Consider the following 18,935-nt stretch of genomic DNA (forward strand, 5'->3'; position numbering starts at 1 on the left):
TCAACATGGATATTCTAACTTAAGGGGTCAAGTCAGAAAATCTAGAATAATAGGTTAAGACAACAATTATTTACCTAATTTTCATCCAAATCCACACCAATATTGTTGAATTCAACTTGTAAATAAGTTAATAATAAAAAAAGAAAGACCTCCTAAATTAAAACAAAGAGAACTTTTTTTTTTTCTATCTTTCTTATGCATTTTGGATAAATACAAATGCCAAAATCAACAGCAAAATTTAAAGAGACTTAGTAAATTCCACATGTTATTTTATTTAAATAAAAAGATGATTTTTCTATAATTTATACAGTATGGTAATAAAATGTTTGTTAATTTTTAAATTGGGTCAATCAAATTATACACGAACTTTAATAAGTCCTTTTTATAATTCTTGATATTATAAACGTTAAAAAGAAAAAAAGTGAAAAAGAACAATAAAATGGGAGTGGGGTCAAATACGGACATTTGGGAGGCTTCCACTGCACCTTTGCACTTTCCTGTTCCCACGTTGACATCACAACACCTATCTTCCCATTACCCCTCTATTATCCCTATCTCCTTTAATCATATCAGAATTAAATCTCATAATAATAATAATAATAATAATAATAATAATATTTGCTCATTCGATTAAAACTATTGAAACATTGAACAACAAAAATGGCTACAATTTGTTAGTTTTCTTGAAACTATTTGTCATTGTAATATTGAATTGAAGAGAATAAAAAAACAAGTTTAATTATCAGGACAAGTTCACATGAACACTGATGTTCTTTGTGGATTTACAAACAGGACAAATGTTAACAGAGGAAGCACATACTGTGCAAAGACAGAGATGCCTGCAAGGAAGAAGCAACACGCATGATTCTTCCTGACCACATTTCTTGCATAATCTGTTGTTGTTGCTACTGCTACAATCATCATTCATGTTGTTATGATTATTATCATGATGATGACCGATTCGTTGTTGTTGTTGTTGTTCTTCGTTGTTGCTTTCGCAGCATGATTGTGCGTCTTCGGCGTCGTCTACACACGCCGCCGTGCTACGGTGGCGGAAATCGTCATGGACGACTTGTTCGAGGACTTGTTTCAAGTTGCTGCGTAATGCGTTTGCTGTTGCTTCGTTGGTTTGAGCTAATTCTCTCCAGATTTGATTCTCGACACATAAGGATTTCACTTTCTCTTCCAATGCCCAATTTAATTTCGAGATCTTCACGATTTCTTCTTCTTTTGCTCTTAGTCTCTTCGAGATTCCTTCCTCTACTGCTGCAATTAATCTCCTTGAATTTCTCTTTCGTCTCTCTTCAATATCGAGTCTCACTTTCTCCGTCTGCGAAAATCAACAATTTAGCAAACAAGTTCGAACAAAAACACTTGGAAATTAAAACCGAATGAGATAATTAGGATTATTACATGATGAGCGACGAATTGATCGATCTCTAACTGCTGTTGTTGGATCTGTAAAGAGATGTCCTCTCCGAGAAACGTATAGGCTCCACAACTCTCCATTTGATTGCGATTCATGTTATGACTATTAACGAAGGAAAACAAGGTATTGATATCAGAAGAATCCCGAGTTCGCTTTCTAGAAATTACAGGAAGACTGCACGTGAGGCCACTCTCGGATTTCAGATTAGCAGTATTCGCCGGAAGAGGGTTAATCGAATCGGTAAAACCAGAGCAGAACATCGCAGTGGTCGTTGTGGGGAAAGGATGACCACCAATTCCGTAACCTAAAGGGCCATTAATACCGTTTCCTTGATTATCAATGGCGTTAGTTATCATCATTTGAGGATGGTAAAGACTATGCTGACTTGCCTCAACAGCCATGAATACTCAGTTATAAAGCTTTTTCTTCGTGTTTTCCCTTTGATTCAGCTTGCAAAGTAATAATAAGTATTGTGTGTTGAGAGAGAAAATGAGAAGGCAGAGAAGCATGCAAATGTAGCGTAGGTGAGAAAGGCTTTCGGTGGGGGGTTTTATTGGAGAGGAGAATTTGATTTAGGAGAGAGAAACTTATAATATACGAAATTATTAAAATATTTGTGTTGGTTGAAATATATATATATATATATATATATATATATATATATATATATATATATATATATATATATATATATATATATATATACACTCTAATAAATGAAGATCCATTTTGCCACATGTCAATTTCTCATTAGTTTTGACACTTGTCATTTTGTGGTATTTTTAAAATAAATAATATCCACATGTCAATTTTTGGGTTTTCTTTAATTTTAAAAATTAAAAAGCCATATATTATATATGTAAAGTATTAATTGTAATTAATGTGATAGTAAATTACAATAAATACGTTTTTACTTTTTTTTTATTTTGAATATTTATTTTAAAGATATTAAAGGTTTACATTTTAATTTTTATTACTTTTGAATCAACCCGTGTAATACACGGGTTTCGCACCTACTATATATATATATATATATATATATATATATATATATATATATATATATATATATATATATAGGGAGCCCTAGGTTCAAATGTGGATTGACATCTATTGTGTGGACGTGTGGATAATACTATTCTGTGAGAATGACAAAGAAAATATGTTGTTTGATAATATTAATACGTTCAATCTTATATAATTATTGTAATTATTAAGCATTTTCACTAATTAAATCGTTTATAAGGTTATTATACATATTTTTAATTATTCTCATTCTGTCAGAATGTTATCAGGATATTTATTGAGTCGTATTATGTAAGAATTAAAATAAATAAAAAACGATGCATGAGAACAAAAATAAATTAAAATTGGTGAGAATCTATTAAAATAACAATAACTTGGTGAGATTGAACGTATTTACATTACTAAACAACATATTGTCTTAGTAATTTTAATAAAATAGCATTATCCACACGTTCACACAATAGTTGTCCATCAATATTACAACAAATATATATATATATATATATATATATATATATATATATATATATATATCGTTGGATAAAAAGACATCCTATTTTCTATATGAGGCTGGCTAAAAAGACACGCCATATATTTAAAAAAAATCGAAATTTCAATTTAAATTCACATTGTAAACCTGCTTAGATTCACATTGTGAACTTGCTTAGATTCACATTGTGAACCTACTCACATTCATAGTGTGAATAATAGTAAGTTAGATTGATAATGTGAATAAATCCATTTGTTGATTTTACAAAACTAATTTACGAGTATTGAAAACGTCAAAATATTATAAAACTACATGAAATATATTTCGATTCATATGTAAATTTCACAAAGTTAATTTGCGAATGATCATAGAGTTGAAATAGTAAGTCACATTCACATTGTGAATATTATAAATTGAAATATTTACAGTTTAGATTCACGGTGTGAATTTGAACTGATTGAATTTTTTTCACATTGTGAATGTTACAAATTGAAACATTTACAATTTAGACTCACAGTGTGAATCTGAACCGATCGAGTCTTTTTTTTTTAATCGGTGTTGATGTTTATTAATAGAGTTCAAAAAATTAATATTTTTGGATAATTAGTTTTTTTTTAGATAAAAATAAACTTAAATGTTGAAAAAAATAACAAAATGAAGTGGTTTTTTTTATCGAAAAAGAAAGTTCGTTTTTTATATATCAACATGAATCTCTATGGAAAGAGGACGGAAAATCATGAACAATGGTATATTTGGTTTTCTTATCGGTAAAAAATGTGGCCTAAAAAATTTGAAACGAAAAAAATTGGTGAATTTTTTTTGATAAGGAGGTAGATTTTTTTGGTATAATCCGGTGTGTATGTCCAATGTACAAGTGTACATCTATTTCTTTGGTCGTTGATCTTTATGACTTCCGACCCTCACGATTAGTTCTTTGTTAATTATGGTTCTCTATTGAACCTCATCGTGTGTGTGTGTGTGTGTGTGTGTGTGTATATATATATATATATATATATATATATATATATATATTCACGGTCCCATATTAATAATCCATTTTCCTTTTTGGTTTCTCAAAATAATAACATATTTATTAAAATAAATATTACTTTTACCAAAATACCTTCATTAATAATATGGAATTAAATACAACAAAATGATGTAATTAAATGCAACAAAATTTGTATATTTGTCATTTCATTTAACAAGGTTAGTGGTAATTAATATTTTCTTAATATGTATGTTTTTTATTTGTGGACAATAATTTTGAGACAGATGGAGTATATATATATATATATATATATATATATACACACACACACACATACACACACATACAAATGAAAATTTTCGATTATCTTTATGCAAAACAAAATATGGTTCCATCATCGAGTCCCAGAATAACCATATTCAAGAGAGATATGTCCTTCCATATTCACTTATGTTTAAAAATTAAATCATCACACTTATTGGTGGGATGTCAAGTCCACCAAGCAAATTACACCCTTTGTTTGCAAATAAAACGTAATATAATGATAAAAAGGGGTATCGATCTTCGGGGAAATGGTTGTATTCAATCACCAATGCAATCCAAAAGAACTAGTGTAATTAAACTAATTAACTACAATTAGACTAAGGGGGGGTGTTTGATTATTTGAAAACTAAAAAAACTTGAATAATTAAAAATCTTGCAATTAAGCAAGTTGATGAGATGCTCAAAGGTTGGGAATAATTGGTTAACTATGGTAATTCAACACAATGAACATTTATGTGTTTATCATTAGGAACTAATACAAAGCTTATCCTTCATCCCAAATTGGTTATAGCAATCATGAAGCATGAGATGCCAAGATTCCTCATAGGTAGTATGGAGGTTGGGGAAGCCCACAACACACATTCTTAATTAAGATCAAGGGTCAATTGAAGCAATTGATCCCAAGAAATCAATTAGCCTTAAGAATGAAGGAATCCCCAATTCCTAGAGGATGTCAAATGCTTACACATCCATAAAGGAGTTATGATTCATAAGCCATAGATGATTTCTACCATCATAAAGCTTTTGTTCTAGATAAATTCAATGATCCAATGCAAAATCAAAGAAACAAATCAACAATTGCTCATTCAATTACTAAGCTCATGATCAAAGCATCAAATAAGCATAAGAATTGCAAACTAGAATCATAAACATGGAATAAATTGATAATCAACATAAATCCTTCAAAACCCACAAACATTCATTGGTTTTCAGCCAAAGTCAACCAAATAAGAGTATTAGCCACTCATGGCAACAAAGTAACAAGAATAATAATCTAACTGCATAAAGAAACTACCTAAGATTTGGAAAGACGAAAGGAAATGGTTTCTAGCTCCCAAAATCGCCTCTTGTAGGTCTCCAATGGTGAAAAATCGTCAATGTAGCTGATAGATCTGATCCCCCAAGGTTATGGTGTGCCAAATGACCAAAATGCCCAAAATTGGGCAGTTGCGCGGGTACCCGCGCGACGAAAATTCCACCCGCGCAAACGCTGCTGTGTTGCCATTGGTCCACCATTCCACTACTCTACCCTTCCACTACCAAAGATTCCTTTCCCCCCCCCCTTGTCCATGTAATTTGAATCCACCAATCATCATTTAGCTACCAAATGGATGCTCCAAACCCAAAATTAGAAATTTATGATCCATCTTCACAAGCCCAAATAATCCAAGCCATCAACTTTAAAAGCCCAATTCTTCTTCTTTGATTCCGCCAAGCCCAACAATGCCTCGGGAGCCCACTAAGCCGTCTTCACTCTAATCCACAATCACAAAAAGCTCCAAAACCCTGCAAAATTCCTCATGCAACATAACAAGTCCCCGATACGATCCATGATAAAGAAAATAAAGAATATACAATGCAATACTAATAAAAAAAGCTAAAAATCTAAAATAAACTAATAAAAATAAGGACATAAAATAAGCTATCACTTATAAATAAGATTACTACCTAAATGTCTTTTCTAAAAAACAAGTCATATCAGAAGGAGAAAACACAAACCTCCAACCATCAAACATCGTTTTCTTCCTCATAATCGGACGTGAAAACCCTAAAATTGTACTTTAAAACCCAAAATATCCACATTCGAAGATATAAATGTTCATCATCTGAAATTGGACCTTGAAACCTAGGAACTCAGACCTTGACACCCTATGATCGGAACTTGAAAACCCTAAAATTGGAATATATAAAATCAAACTGGTGGTCTTACCTTTATCAGATGGGAATGTATGTAGTGAGGAAGACGTATAGGCTGAGGAGTTGGGTTATGTTCTTCGACAACAGTTCGTTGATTGGTTGTCACCGAAAAAAAGAAAATGACAGAGAGAGCGGGTTTGGTGTGACGATGGTGTGGAGAATAGGGGAGAGGCTAGGGAGTGAGGAAATGGACGGGAGGTGATAATCGGTGGTGGCTGTGGTGTTGCTAGAAAAAATGGAGGCGTAGAGGAATGAAGACGATGAAGGATGGGGGTTGGAACCAAGTCAGAGAGAGAGAGAGAGAGAGAGAGAGAGAGAGAGAGAGAGAGAGAGAGAGAGAGAGATGACCCCTCTTATTTTTTAATTGTTTAAATAAATAAATAAGTATTAGATTTAAAAAAATGAAAGAAAAATAGAAAATAAATACCCCAAAGGTATTACAATCATTTAAGTTACTAAGAGACTAAATCTACAACGAAACTAGTTCAAAAAGATCACAAAAACCAAAAAAATCAAAGCTTGAACAAAACCTTTGGAAAAAATATATACCATAGAGACCATTTTTACAGTTTTATCTTATTATTATTATTATTATTATTATTATTATTATTATTATTATAGCCCTTTGCAAGTCAAAGATTGTAAGTTGCCATATTAAAGTTTTCATCTGCAATAAATGAATAATAAAAAATTTAGAGTACACCTTTTCCAGTTTTGACCCAATGATGAAAACGGTCATGGAGGGGCATGTGCACAATGTACGTGGTTTTTTTTTTTTTTTTTTGTCATAAAAGAGTTTATTATTATTATTATTATTTACCTTCTATAATGATGTGTTATAATGGTTAATGTTTCATATTTCTTCTAATCTATACAATATAGTGCATTTTAAGACGAAGCAAATCTTTTGATGCCGGTTACCGTTTAGAATTAAACATATACAATTGTAATAGGGTTATATTCAATCCCAATCTTTTTTTTTGGATTAGCTCTAGATGGTTTAAGTTTAGAGTTAAATAGGTTGATTGGGTGAAAACCCCATCTTTTATAATTCTTTAATGTACTTTTTGTCTTAGTTTTTGCTATTTTTTAATGTTTAATGCTACTGTTTTAAAAAAATTATCATAATGGAAAATGACAACGTCATGCCGTGGCACTAATTAAGTTTTTATTTATGCAATAAAATTATAAATTTTTTACTAGTTCGTGTAATATCTTGCTACTTTTTACTAAATTACGCAATTGGTTCAAACTATGTAACAACGTCTCATCAATTGAACATGCTGGATGCAAAATATGCAAAATATTGCATATTTTAATCTTAAATTGAAACTTATTGTATAATTTGTCTAGAGAACAACTGAGACGCATAAATTGACAAAAATATGAAACATCATTGCATAATCCAAGTAATTAACGATTTCAATCATATATTAATGGATCAAGATGGAAAAACAACATTTTATACAAAATAAACAAATCTATTGGTCTAATACATGAAAGCAAGCAAAGTTGGATTTTGTTTAGGTTAGTTTTAGTTAAGAGTATGGAGTGTGACTTGGTTGTGATTTTTAGTTTTATCTAGAATACTAAAAAAGGTCATGCTTGTGGCCACTTTTTACGTTTATAGGGTTAGGCAAACTTTGATGATAAAAAGGGTAGAAAAGAAATATTCTTCGTGTTGATTGGATGCGTATGAATGGTAGTGGGAAGGATCTTGGTAAGACAACGTCTTTTTTTGTTTTTGTTTTTATTTGATGGTGATAGCAATGTGTTGAATATAAGAAATAAATGAAAACAATATACTTTTTACAACTTGAATTGGATTCTAAATGGATATATCATATAATGAAATTTACATTTTCTTTTTACTTTGTGTATTAATTTTTTCAAAAAGTTAATCAAGACATAATTGTGGTGGGGGTAGTGGGGGAGTTGGGTTTGCATCCCAATCCTTCATTTCATTTATCTTTAAATCTTGACAAATTTGTCCATTTTTAAAGTCATGTTCTCTCATTATTTTGTTAATGAAAAAAGTGATGGATCTAAACAAGATTTTGAATGATTTATCTGTACAAAATTCCTCCCAAATGCAATGTTTTAAAACCCGGGTCTTTAGTTGACCCGGTGTAATGACCGGTTCACAGGTCAACCGGTTGAACCGCCGGGTCAATTCGGTTATTGGTATTTTTCTATTTTTATATATTTTTACTTTCCTGCATAATGCATAAACATATAAAACCAATAATTTGATGTCCACAAAGTTTAAACATTGAAAAACAATGAAGAAACCGCAAACGGCTCGTTGCGTTGTCGTTCGCTACTTGTATCCAACTATCCAAACCCTATTAAAACGGGTCAATCCGGTTTTAACTGGTTCCACATAAGCGGTCGAACCGCGTGATGGGATGTCCAACCCACCAAGCAAATTACACCCTTTGATTGCTAAATAAACGTAATATAATGGTAAAAAGGGGTATCGATCCTCGGGGAAATGGTTGTATTCAATCACCAATGCAATCTAATAGAACTAATGAAATTTAAACTAACTAACTACGATTAAACTAAAGGGGGGGGGGGGGGGTTGTTTGATTACTTGAAAACTAAAATAATTGAATAACTAAAAACCTTGCAATTAAGCAAGTTGATGAGATGCTCAAAGGTTGGAAATAATTGGTTAACTAAGACAATTCAACACAATGAACATTTGTGTGTTTATCATTAGGATCTAATAGAAAGCTTATCCTTCATCCTAAATTGGTTATAGCAGTCATGAAGCATGATATGCCAAGATTCCTTATAGGTAGTATGGAGGTTGGGGAAGCCCACAACACACCTTCTTAATTAAGATCAAGGGTCAATTGAAGCAATCAATCCCAAGAAATCAATTAGCCTTAAGAATGAAGGAATGCCCAATTCTTAGAGGATGTCAAATGCTTACACATCCATAAAGGAGATATGATTCATAAGCTAGAGATGATTTCTACCATCATAAAGCCTTTGTTCTAGATAAATTCAATGATCCAATGCAAAATCAATGAAATAAATCTACCATTGCTCAATTAAATACTAAGCTCATGATCAAAGCATCAAATAAGCATAAGAATTGTAAACTAGAATCATAAACATGGAATAAATTGATAATCAACATAAATCTTTCAAAACCCACAAACATTCATTGGTTTTCAGCCAAAGTCAACCAAATAAGAGTATTAGCCACTCATGGCAACAAAGTAACAAAAACAATAATCTAATTGCATAAAGAAACTACCTAAGATTTTGAAAGATGAAAGGAAATGATTTCTAGCTCCCAAAATCGCCTCTTGCAAGTCTCTAATGGTGGAAAAACGTGAATGACCTCTAGATCTGATCCCTAAGAGTTATGGTGAGCCAAATGACCAAAATGCCCAAACTGGGCAGTTGCGCGGGTACCCGCGCGGCGAAAATTCCACCCGCGCAAATGTTGCTGTAATGCTATTGGTCCACCAAGCCACTCCACCCTTCCACTACCAAAGATTCCTTTGGTCCCCCTCCCTTGTCCATGTAATTTGAAATGCACCAATCATCATTTAGTCATCAAATGGATACTCCAAGCCCAAAATTAGAATTTTATGATCCATCTTCACAAGCCCAAATAATCCAAGCTAATAACTTTCAAAGCCCAATTCTTCCTCTTTGATTCCGCCAAGCCCAATAATGCCTCGGAAGCCCACTAAGCCCGTCTCCAATCAACCCGCAACCGCAACAAGCACCGAAAAACCTACAAAATATCTCATGCAACATAACAAGCACCCGGTACAATCCATACTAAAGAAAAATAAATAAAATACAATGCATTAATGATAAAAAGATCTAAAAATCTAAAATAAACTAATAAAAATAAGGAAATAAAATAAGCTATCACCGCAGTTTAGGGGAAACCCAGCCGGTTCGATCCGGTCCGTATTTTTACAAAAAACCGTTCTCAATTGACCTTCCTTCTACTTCGAGTCACAGTCCAACCGGTTGAACCGGCTGGGTCGACCCGGGTTTTAAAACATTGCCCAAATGTTACATTGTAATGGCATAAATGTAATAATATTGCACTTTATCTTTCTTTTTCTATTTAACTAAACAAGAATATATATATATATATATATATATATATATATATATATATATATATATATATATATATAATGACGAATCTAGAACAAAAAATCACGTGGTTCCCAAATTAAGTGGAGCCAATAAAAAAAATCAACAACACTTTTGGCGGTCGGGTCGGGTCGTGTACCTTAAAAAAACTGAACTGGTTCAATCGTTAAAAACGATCAGGCGCCACCGATTAAAAATTTTAAAAACCGATTGAAATATAACTGAAAACCTGTACGTTTTAAGAAAAAACTAGTTGATTATTTGTCCATTGATAAAGCGGCGAACGGAGAGTGAGAGTCTTTGGCACGTGAGCTTCTTTTTATTAGAGCAATTTATTTATTTATTGATATTTTGAAAGTGTCGATTAAGAGTGGTTAAGTTTTTGTTATCAATCCCATAATCTAAAATAACAAATTGTCCTTAATAACTTATATTTTTCAACTTCTAAATTTTTTTAAGAAATTTTTTAAAACAATGTCCTCTGTTTTTTTTAAGGTAGTTCTTAGTTTTTTATTATATATATTGTAAATGAAATTAGGAACTTAGGTAGGTCCTAGGACCTACCTAACCCCTTGCCATATATATATATATATATATATATATATATATATATATATATATATATATATATACTTTTTTATCACATGAGTCTTGTATGATATGAAAACAATAAGCACAAATTTAGTTAACCACCCCTACGAAAGAATGAATATATATATATATATATATATATATCCTATATATATATATTCATTCCTATATATATATATATATATATATATATATATATATATATATATATATATATATATCCTATATATATATATATATATATATATATATATATATATATATATATATTCATTCTTTCGTAGGGGTGGTTAACTAAATTTGTGCTTATTGTTTTCATATCATACAAAACTCATGTGATAAAAAAAGTTTTATGTTTTTATTATTGTTATTATTAGATGATGAAAATATGAGAAATTTGTAATGGTTGGAGTAAAGGTGATAGTTACACTTACACCCCACTATTGATTTGTGATGGTCTTTTTGAGAAAATGGTTGGAACGAACACCACCCTCCCTTGTTGGCCAAAAGTACTTTATTTTTTTTCCTTTCTTTTGGAGCAAAAAGCAAAGGGCGAATGGGGTTGTCCTTTTTATTCTTAAGACACACCAACACCTATCTCAAAATCCATCCATTCCATGTGAAAGTAGGAATCATTGTTTCACAAAAGCAACCTCTATATCTACTGGTTTTTGTTTTCATATGATTCATCCCATGTCACAATATCTTCTTGTTATTCTTTAATACCTAACAATTGGGTTTAATAATGTCTTAGTTGCAGTACATAAATTTTTTAAACGCACTTCATTTCGAGACAATATAACCGATGATAATAAAAAGCTTTGTTAAAATGAAACTTATGGAATACATTAAAAGTTTCAAAAACATGTTGATATGTTAATTTGATTTTTTAATGGTGGATATATTATATATAAAAAAAAATAACAAGATGCTAGAGCAACAAAATTTATACGAAACAATTGTTCTTCTTATATATATATATATATATATATATATATATATATATATATATATATATATATATATATATATATATATATATATATTAATTATCATCGTACAATGAGTGAGATGGTAAACGGGCAAAAAACTACGTTACTAAGCCTTTTTGAATGGTACAACTAATTCTTTTAAGAAGCTCTACCGCATCCGGTGCAAGGAAACCAAACGTATCAAATGTAAATGGTATGAACACGTGTTGATTTTCCATGCACGATTTCTCATGTTTAGTGATTTTGCCTGTAGCTGCTTTTAAAACAGCATGTCCCACCGTGAAACCCCCCGCTGTGAAACTATTTGAAACACAAAAGCTACACCATTGAAACCAATCTAAACTATGAAGCTTGGCTCCATGCTTAATCCAATTCAAGGAACAAAGAGCAATCTTCTCTACTGGTTTCATCGTTGGGATAGTCGGTTTTTAAAAATCCATCCATTTCTCCCTTTCAAAATCCCCCAAAGAACACAATAGCATAAGACCACCAAAGTAAACCAATGCTTTTACTAACACCAATGGCATTAAGAAACTCAAAGTTACGTTTTAAAAAACAACATGAAAATAACCTTCGATTACCACCTTTTATGAATGGTTGCAAATTCGATTGTCCGAAATAAATAACCGAAAATAATCAATAGACCCTTAACTATATAATATATGCCAAAAATACATAGACCTAACCACTTTTAAAATTACCTTCAAATCACTTTTCAAGTATTGAGTAGCATTTAAACTTATAAAGCCACTCAAGTTTCTTCTTCCGTCCTATGTGGAACAAGATCAACATAAGAAAGCTACCACTTTTATAAACTGAAGTGATAAATACTATCAAGCTCCAACAATTTGACTTAAACTCATTACCTAATATGTACTCATTACGCCATATTTATTAAAATTAGATAGAGAAATGGAATAAATATGTTATTTTCTTGTCGTTTTGTTAGAACCTTCTTCATATATATCTTTATAAACTTATACGTAAAGAAGTTATGTGTATTTGGTTAGACAACTGTGTTCTTTACTTTCGAGGGAATATAAATTTGTATGGTTGTTTAGGAATAGTTTGGAAAAGGAAAACTTGTCCAAGAAAAAGAAAGAACGTATCAAACATATACGAATTTGAATCGAATTGCTAACGATCATGGACTTCTAATACATGAAAACAGTGATTGAGAGACTCGATTATTATATAGAATCTTTTATCTTTAGTTGACTGCAATCACCATTCCTTTTAGTAGCCTAAAGGTAAATTATTCTTTATATAAGAATTATAGATTTTTTTTGAGATCAAATGAGATACGAATAAAAGAAAGAAATGTTCTTGAAGCATATATACTTTATGCTCCACTAGCACTTTCGACGTTTTGAAGTTGGACATGTTTATAACCATGAACTAATGCACAAAGTATGATTGAAATTGCATATTAGATGATAAGTAAATTGTAAACATCATTTATATTTGTGTGAAAATGTTACATGTTTGGGATTAAAAACACTTGAAAATTCTGAAAATCGTGTTAAACACTTTCAAATCTAAGTATTTGGGTGATACTTTTAAATCCTCAATTGAATAATACTCATAAGTTTGAGAGCAAGAAAAGAGAATGATAAGGTATGTTTTTTTTCGTCCCTACCAGAAAGTTGACCAAAAACTTGTTTAAATATGTCTCAAGTCTAAAGCTGTCACAAGACAGTTGCAACATTCATAACCGACACAAAAACCTGACATTTAACCACTGGATAAAAGCATAACCGACGGGTGTCCCAAAAATGTCACCAACAGTCAAACCTGATACAAAACGGTTGTTTTCAACCACAACCCCCACAGTAGCGACCTCTATTGCTAATATTGCCATTGAAATTATTACGCCACTGAGATGAATTGTGATTCGAATTTTGAACCGTAAGAGCATGTGGGGATGATGAACTGTTAGCATGCGTGAGAAGAGAGTCACATTGTTCATCTTGGAGCATTTGTTGCTCTTCACAAATGAGGATGGATCGAACATCCCAGAAAGACGAAGGCAGATCCCAGTGTCGGATGTTTATGGCTATGTACCTGAATTTTGGAGATAGTCCGTTGATCACGTAAGCTACCAGGTTAGCTTCAGAAACTTTAGCATCCATGTGTTCTAATCGATCATCAAGGGATTTTATTTTGTTGCTGTAGTATGTGATAGAAGCATTACTAAGAGAGATGTTTCTTAATTCTTGATCAACTTGAATAATTTTCGAGGCCTTGTTATCATGAAAAACCTTTTCAAGGTTTTCCCAGATTTCAAAAGCTATTGCTTGCTTCTTGAAAATCATATTGAGAAGGGGGATGGAGAGGGTGGCATAAAGCCATGATTTCACGATTGAATCCTTGCGAACCCATGGATCCTTTGCATTTGTTGATTCTTCTTTTCCTTTGTCCTTTTCTTTTTCTTTATCAATCATTACTTGTGTAGGAGGCTTGACGTGATCATCAACTCCATACCCGATGTAGTAAATTTCGAACAGTTCACGCCAAATATCATAGTTCATGATGTGTGATATATATATATATATATATATATATATATATATATATTAATTGTTCAAGTTTTAAATTTATAAAACCGAATTTATCGCAACCGGACTAACACACACACTAGATAGTGGACCTAATCATGTAATAGTATAGTTGTGGTAAGAACAAGTGTCGAACACAAGGGGAACAATGGTGAATTAATTTGGAGTTTTAGATTATAGGTTACACAAAATACATAAGTAATAAGAAGAGTTTTATTTAATATTTTAAATACCACTTAACATTAAATATCGATAAACTGACAGAAAGACAAATTTCTTTAGGTACTTTGGTCTAGATAAATTACATATCAAATTAATGGCTAACTACTGATACAATGTATATTTATTCATTATTCACCGATTCCTAATATGACTAATATCAAGGACACGACTACTAATCCTTTGATTTCAACAAAACTATTAATTCATTGATCAGGTGAACAAACAATCATGCAAATCAGTATTTGGTTCGTATTAAGCAAGATTTGACCTTATTTAACCCTAATGGCGTAACACCTGATTCCCGGTACGCTGTTAATTTAAGCATTTCTGTATTTTTCTCTGGGACTCGACGAGTTGGAGGCCCAACTCGTCGAGTAGGGCCGTGATCCACGGGCATTTTAAGTGATCTACTCGACGAGTCGAGAGACTAACTCGGCGAGTAGGTGCTATTTGAGGAAAACCCTAAATCTGAGGGTTTGCACCCTATTTAAACGCCTTATTGCAGCCTCCATTGTCCCTTATGCTCCCAGAACACCTCTCATCGAAACCCTAGCCGCTTTGAGTGATATAAGGCCATTTTTTTGGTGCTTTTGGGTGGTTGTGAAGCTTGAAAGGAAGGGGGAAGCTTGGGAATTTGAGTTGGGGCTTGTAGATCCAGAGATCTTATTCCATCTTCAGCTCAACCAAGGTAAATGCCCCTGTTTTGGTTTTCCTTTTTGGTTGTTGAACTTTAGGGCTTAGATTTTGGGTGCATTTAGGGCTTTCTAAGGCATTTTCGAATTTGTGAAGTGATTCATGGGGTTTTACTTCCATATCTGAGTCATTGGAGGGGTCTCATGGCATAAAGGTGCCAACTCTATGACCATGAGAGCCCTATACACATTGTTGAGCAACTTTTATGGATTTTTGAGCCAAAACCCCATGCACGTGCATCAAGTTTGGAACTTTACGTATAAAAGGGACATTAGGAGGCCAGTTCTATAGTTTTGATGTGTTAAGACCCATTTAAATCGGTTGTATAGTAATGGTCAAGGATGGACTCGTCGAGTTGTTCTTAGGACTCGGCGAGTCGTGGTGTAATGACCATCAAATCCATTCTGCGAATGGACCGGTTGTTAGGGAGGGAAGTCCCATAGATGTTTAGAAGCGAAAAGGACCTGAGAATCATGGGACTCGACGAGTGTACGAACAGACTCGGCGAGTCCAAGGCAATCTCCCAACCTTTGAAGACTGACTCGATGAGTTGTTCATACAACTCGGCGAGTCGTAGACTGGACATGTTCTTATGAGGGAGATGAACTCGCCGAGTTCAAGGAAGAACTCGGCGAGTCGGATGAAGATGGTCCCGATGGTTAAATGAAGAAGAACTCGATGAGTTCTTGCTAGACTCGACGAGTGGAGTCGGGGTTGGATCGGGTTAAGTGGAGCATGGAATCGACGAGTTGGTATACCAACTCGGCGAGTAAGGTCAACTGGATGTTGACTTTAACTGGTTATGGTATTGACCCTGATTAGGGTTGCATGTTCTGTTTGATGACTTGAGGATTGTCGTGTAGGGATTGAGGAGTCGAGGAGAGCCGACCTTCACGCCGAGGACAGATCAGACACTACATGACATCAAGGTGAGTTACCTTCTGGTAGCGGTGGGTCTACGGTCACAATGTCGGCCCACTAGTAGGAGTTGTATGTTAGACGATTGTATTTGTGATATTCATCTAGGTTGCTACTACCTGATATGTTATATGATGACATGATATGTTATATGTGATAGTGGTAGTAGGGGGAGAAAAACCCCAAGATCGGTTGTTAGGACCGAAGGGTAGGTCGGACACCCCAGATATGTCTGACATTATGTTATATCCGTAGGCTGGCATGATATGTTATATGTGATAGTAGTAGTAGGAGGGGAATAGTCCCCAAGTTCGGTTGTTAGGACCGAATGGTAGTTCGGACGCCCCCGATATGTCTGATAGTATGTTTATGTCATGATATATGTGATAGTAGCAGTAGGGGGTGGAATAGTCCCCAAGGTTCGGTTGTTAAGACCGATGGGTAGGTCAGCACCCTAGAATGGATTGACACTGGCCGGTCAGCACCCCAGAATGGCTTGACATGGGTAGGTCGGGCACCCCAGAATTGCCCGGCAGTATGTAGGCTATATAATCGTATGGTATGTGGTATGATGCGGAAACTCACTAAGCTTTGTGCTTACAGTTTCAGTTTTGGTTTTAGGTACCTCTTCGTCCAAGGGGAAGGAGCTGGCAGGGTAGCAGCGCATCACACACGCACATATGATTTCCGCTTAGAGTTTTCTGGGATTGTACTCTGATATTTTATTACATTCAGATGATATAGTTTGTGAGACATGACACTATGGTTTTATATATTGATATGATTTTAGCAATGTTTTGGCAAGTTATTTTATAATTCACAAAATTTAAAAATGAAATTTTTGGCCTCGAAATTTAGGATGTTACAAGTTGGTTTCAGAGCCCTGGTTTGAGGGATTCGGTCACACCCTCGGGGGTGTATGGACTCAAACCGAGGGACTAAAAGACTTTTCAAGGAAAACAATTTCTAAAATTTTAAGTTAAGGAATTTTGATAGAAGACAAGGTGTGTGATGCGTGCGACCGACCAAGATCAAGTAAGTTTTCCCCAAGATACCCATACTTGTTATGTTATGTGTATGATTCATGATTCTAAGAACTGCATGATAGATTAGGGCTAGGGATCTAGAAGGATGCCTTGTATGCCTGATATATGATTCTGAGAACTGCATGCTAGAGTAGGGCTAAGAATCTAGAGGATGCCTTGAATGCCTGATGTATGAGCTGTATGCTAGGACTGTTTAGTCAGCGGTAGGATAGCCTGGTTAGGTTATGCCTAATGTGGTTACTCAATGCATGAATGCTGACTGCTTTGTGCTTAAGGGGTCCTGGATAACTTTAACTAACTAGTGAGCGGATATTTAACAATATTCGCAAGCTAGTTAGGGAAGGGAAACAGGGACTCCTAGTGCAGCTGATGGCAGAGAGTAGGTCAGAGAGTGCCCTAGGAAAGCCTGGGACGAGATTAGTAGGAAAGGGTATCATAAAGGGACTTGGTGAAGTTGAAGTAATCCTTGAGGAAAGTACGGATAGATGTGGAAGGTAGTATGGGCCCGTACTACTGGAAGCAGAGGATCTGTACTCGAGTCAAGGAGGGTCGAGATGGAACCAGGGAACCTGGAGAGTGTGTGAGACCTCTCGAGAGCGGGAATGATCCTGACGTTTATGTGTTTATTTGCAGTATGGCAATCACGCGACATGGGGCAGGAGGTTCAGGATCAGGATCAAGATCAGGCTCGGGTGTAGGATCCGAGCAGGTTGATGACGGGCTACGTGAGTTCATCGCATCTGAGATCACGAGAGGTATCCTTGAGTCGACCCCGGTTATTTTCGGGTCGATCAAGGAATGGATTGTTGAGCTGATGGAGGATCGTCTCCAAGCATTCAGGAGTGATCTGGTGTCTAGCCAGACGGGTACGCGCAGACTATCCTTCAAGGACTTTCGAGGGAGTGGTGCGCCGGATTTTCACGGGGTGGAGGACCCTATTGCTGCAAAGAGATGGATTGCAGACATTGAGTATGCGCAGTTGACGAGCTTCTGCCCGGAAGGGTCAAATGTCCGCTTTGCTACAGGATGTCTGAGGGATAGAGCCAGAGATTGGTGGGAGTTGGTTAGTGACTCATTGGGGGCCCCAGCCATCGAGGCTATGACTTGGTCAGATTTCGTGACTAGATTCAGGGCTGAGCTTGCACCAGATGTGGAGCTTCAGCAGCTGGCTAGAGAGCTTTTGGATATGAGACAGACTACGTAGACCGTGGCGGAGATCACTGCCAAGTTCCGAGAGAGAGCATTGTTGGTACCCCAGTATGCAGGGGACGTGGAGATGCGGAAGACCAGCTACCATGATATGTTGAGGGCTGATATCCGGGAGCATGTCAGCTATTCAGCCTGCCCGACCCTGGAGTCCATGATTGCTAGGGCGCGGGAGAGGGAGCTCGATTTGGAGCATGTCAGGAAGAGGAAAGCAGAGTCTGAGCAGGTTTTAGGGGTTTCGGGGAAGAAACCCAAGGGATCCGATGTTAGGTCGAAGGGCCAGCCGGACCAGAGCCGCTGTAGGAAATGCGGTAGGCCGCATGAGGGAGATTGTAGAGCGGGATCATCCAGTTGCTACAAGTGCGGCAAGACGGGGAACTATGGCAGGGATTGTA

At 34.8% G+C, this 18,935-nt stretch overlaps 2 protein-coding genes across 2 annotated transcripts; both read right to left on the reverse strand.

Annotated features, from left to right (window-relative positions):
- Positions 1-712: 712 nt before the first annotated feature.
- LOC145063114 (putative BOI-related E3 ubiquitin-protein ligase 3) lies at positions 713-1,963 on the reverse strand. The gene is made up of 2 exons (XM_079010709.1): positions 1,414-1,963; positions 713-1,330 (listed from the first exon to the last, which is right to left on the reverse strand). The coding sequence occupies exons 1-2, from the start codon at positions 1,828-1,830 to the stop codon at positions 743-745; spliced, it is 1,005 nt and encodes a 334-aa protein (XP_078866835.1). The 5' UTR covers positions 1,831-1,963; the 3' UTR covers positions 713-742.
- An 11,748-nt stretch (positions 1,964-13,711) lies between these two features.
- On the reverse strand, positions 13,712-14,428 carry LOC145064701 (uncharacterized). The gene has a single exon (XM_079012100.1). The coding sequence runs from the start codon at positions 14,426-14,428 to the stop codon at positions 13,712-13,714; it is 717 nt and encodes a 238-aa protein (XP_078868226.1).
- Positions 14,429-18,935: the final 4,507 nt, after the last annotated feature.

The sequence above is a fragment of the Lactuca serriola genome, chromosome 7 (assembly GCF_051521515.1).
Source record: "Lactuca serriola cultivar US96UC23 chromosome 7, Lser_US96UC23_V15, whole genome shotgun sequence".
NCBI classification, from domain to species: domain Eukaryota; kingdom Viridiplantae; phylum Streptophyta; class Magnoliopsida; order Asterales; family Asteraceae; genus Lactuca; species Lactuca serriola.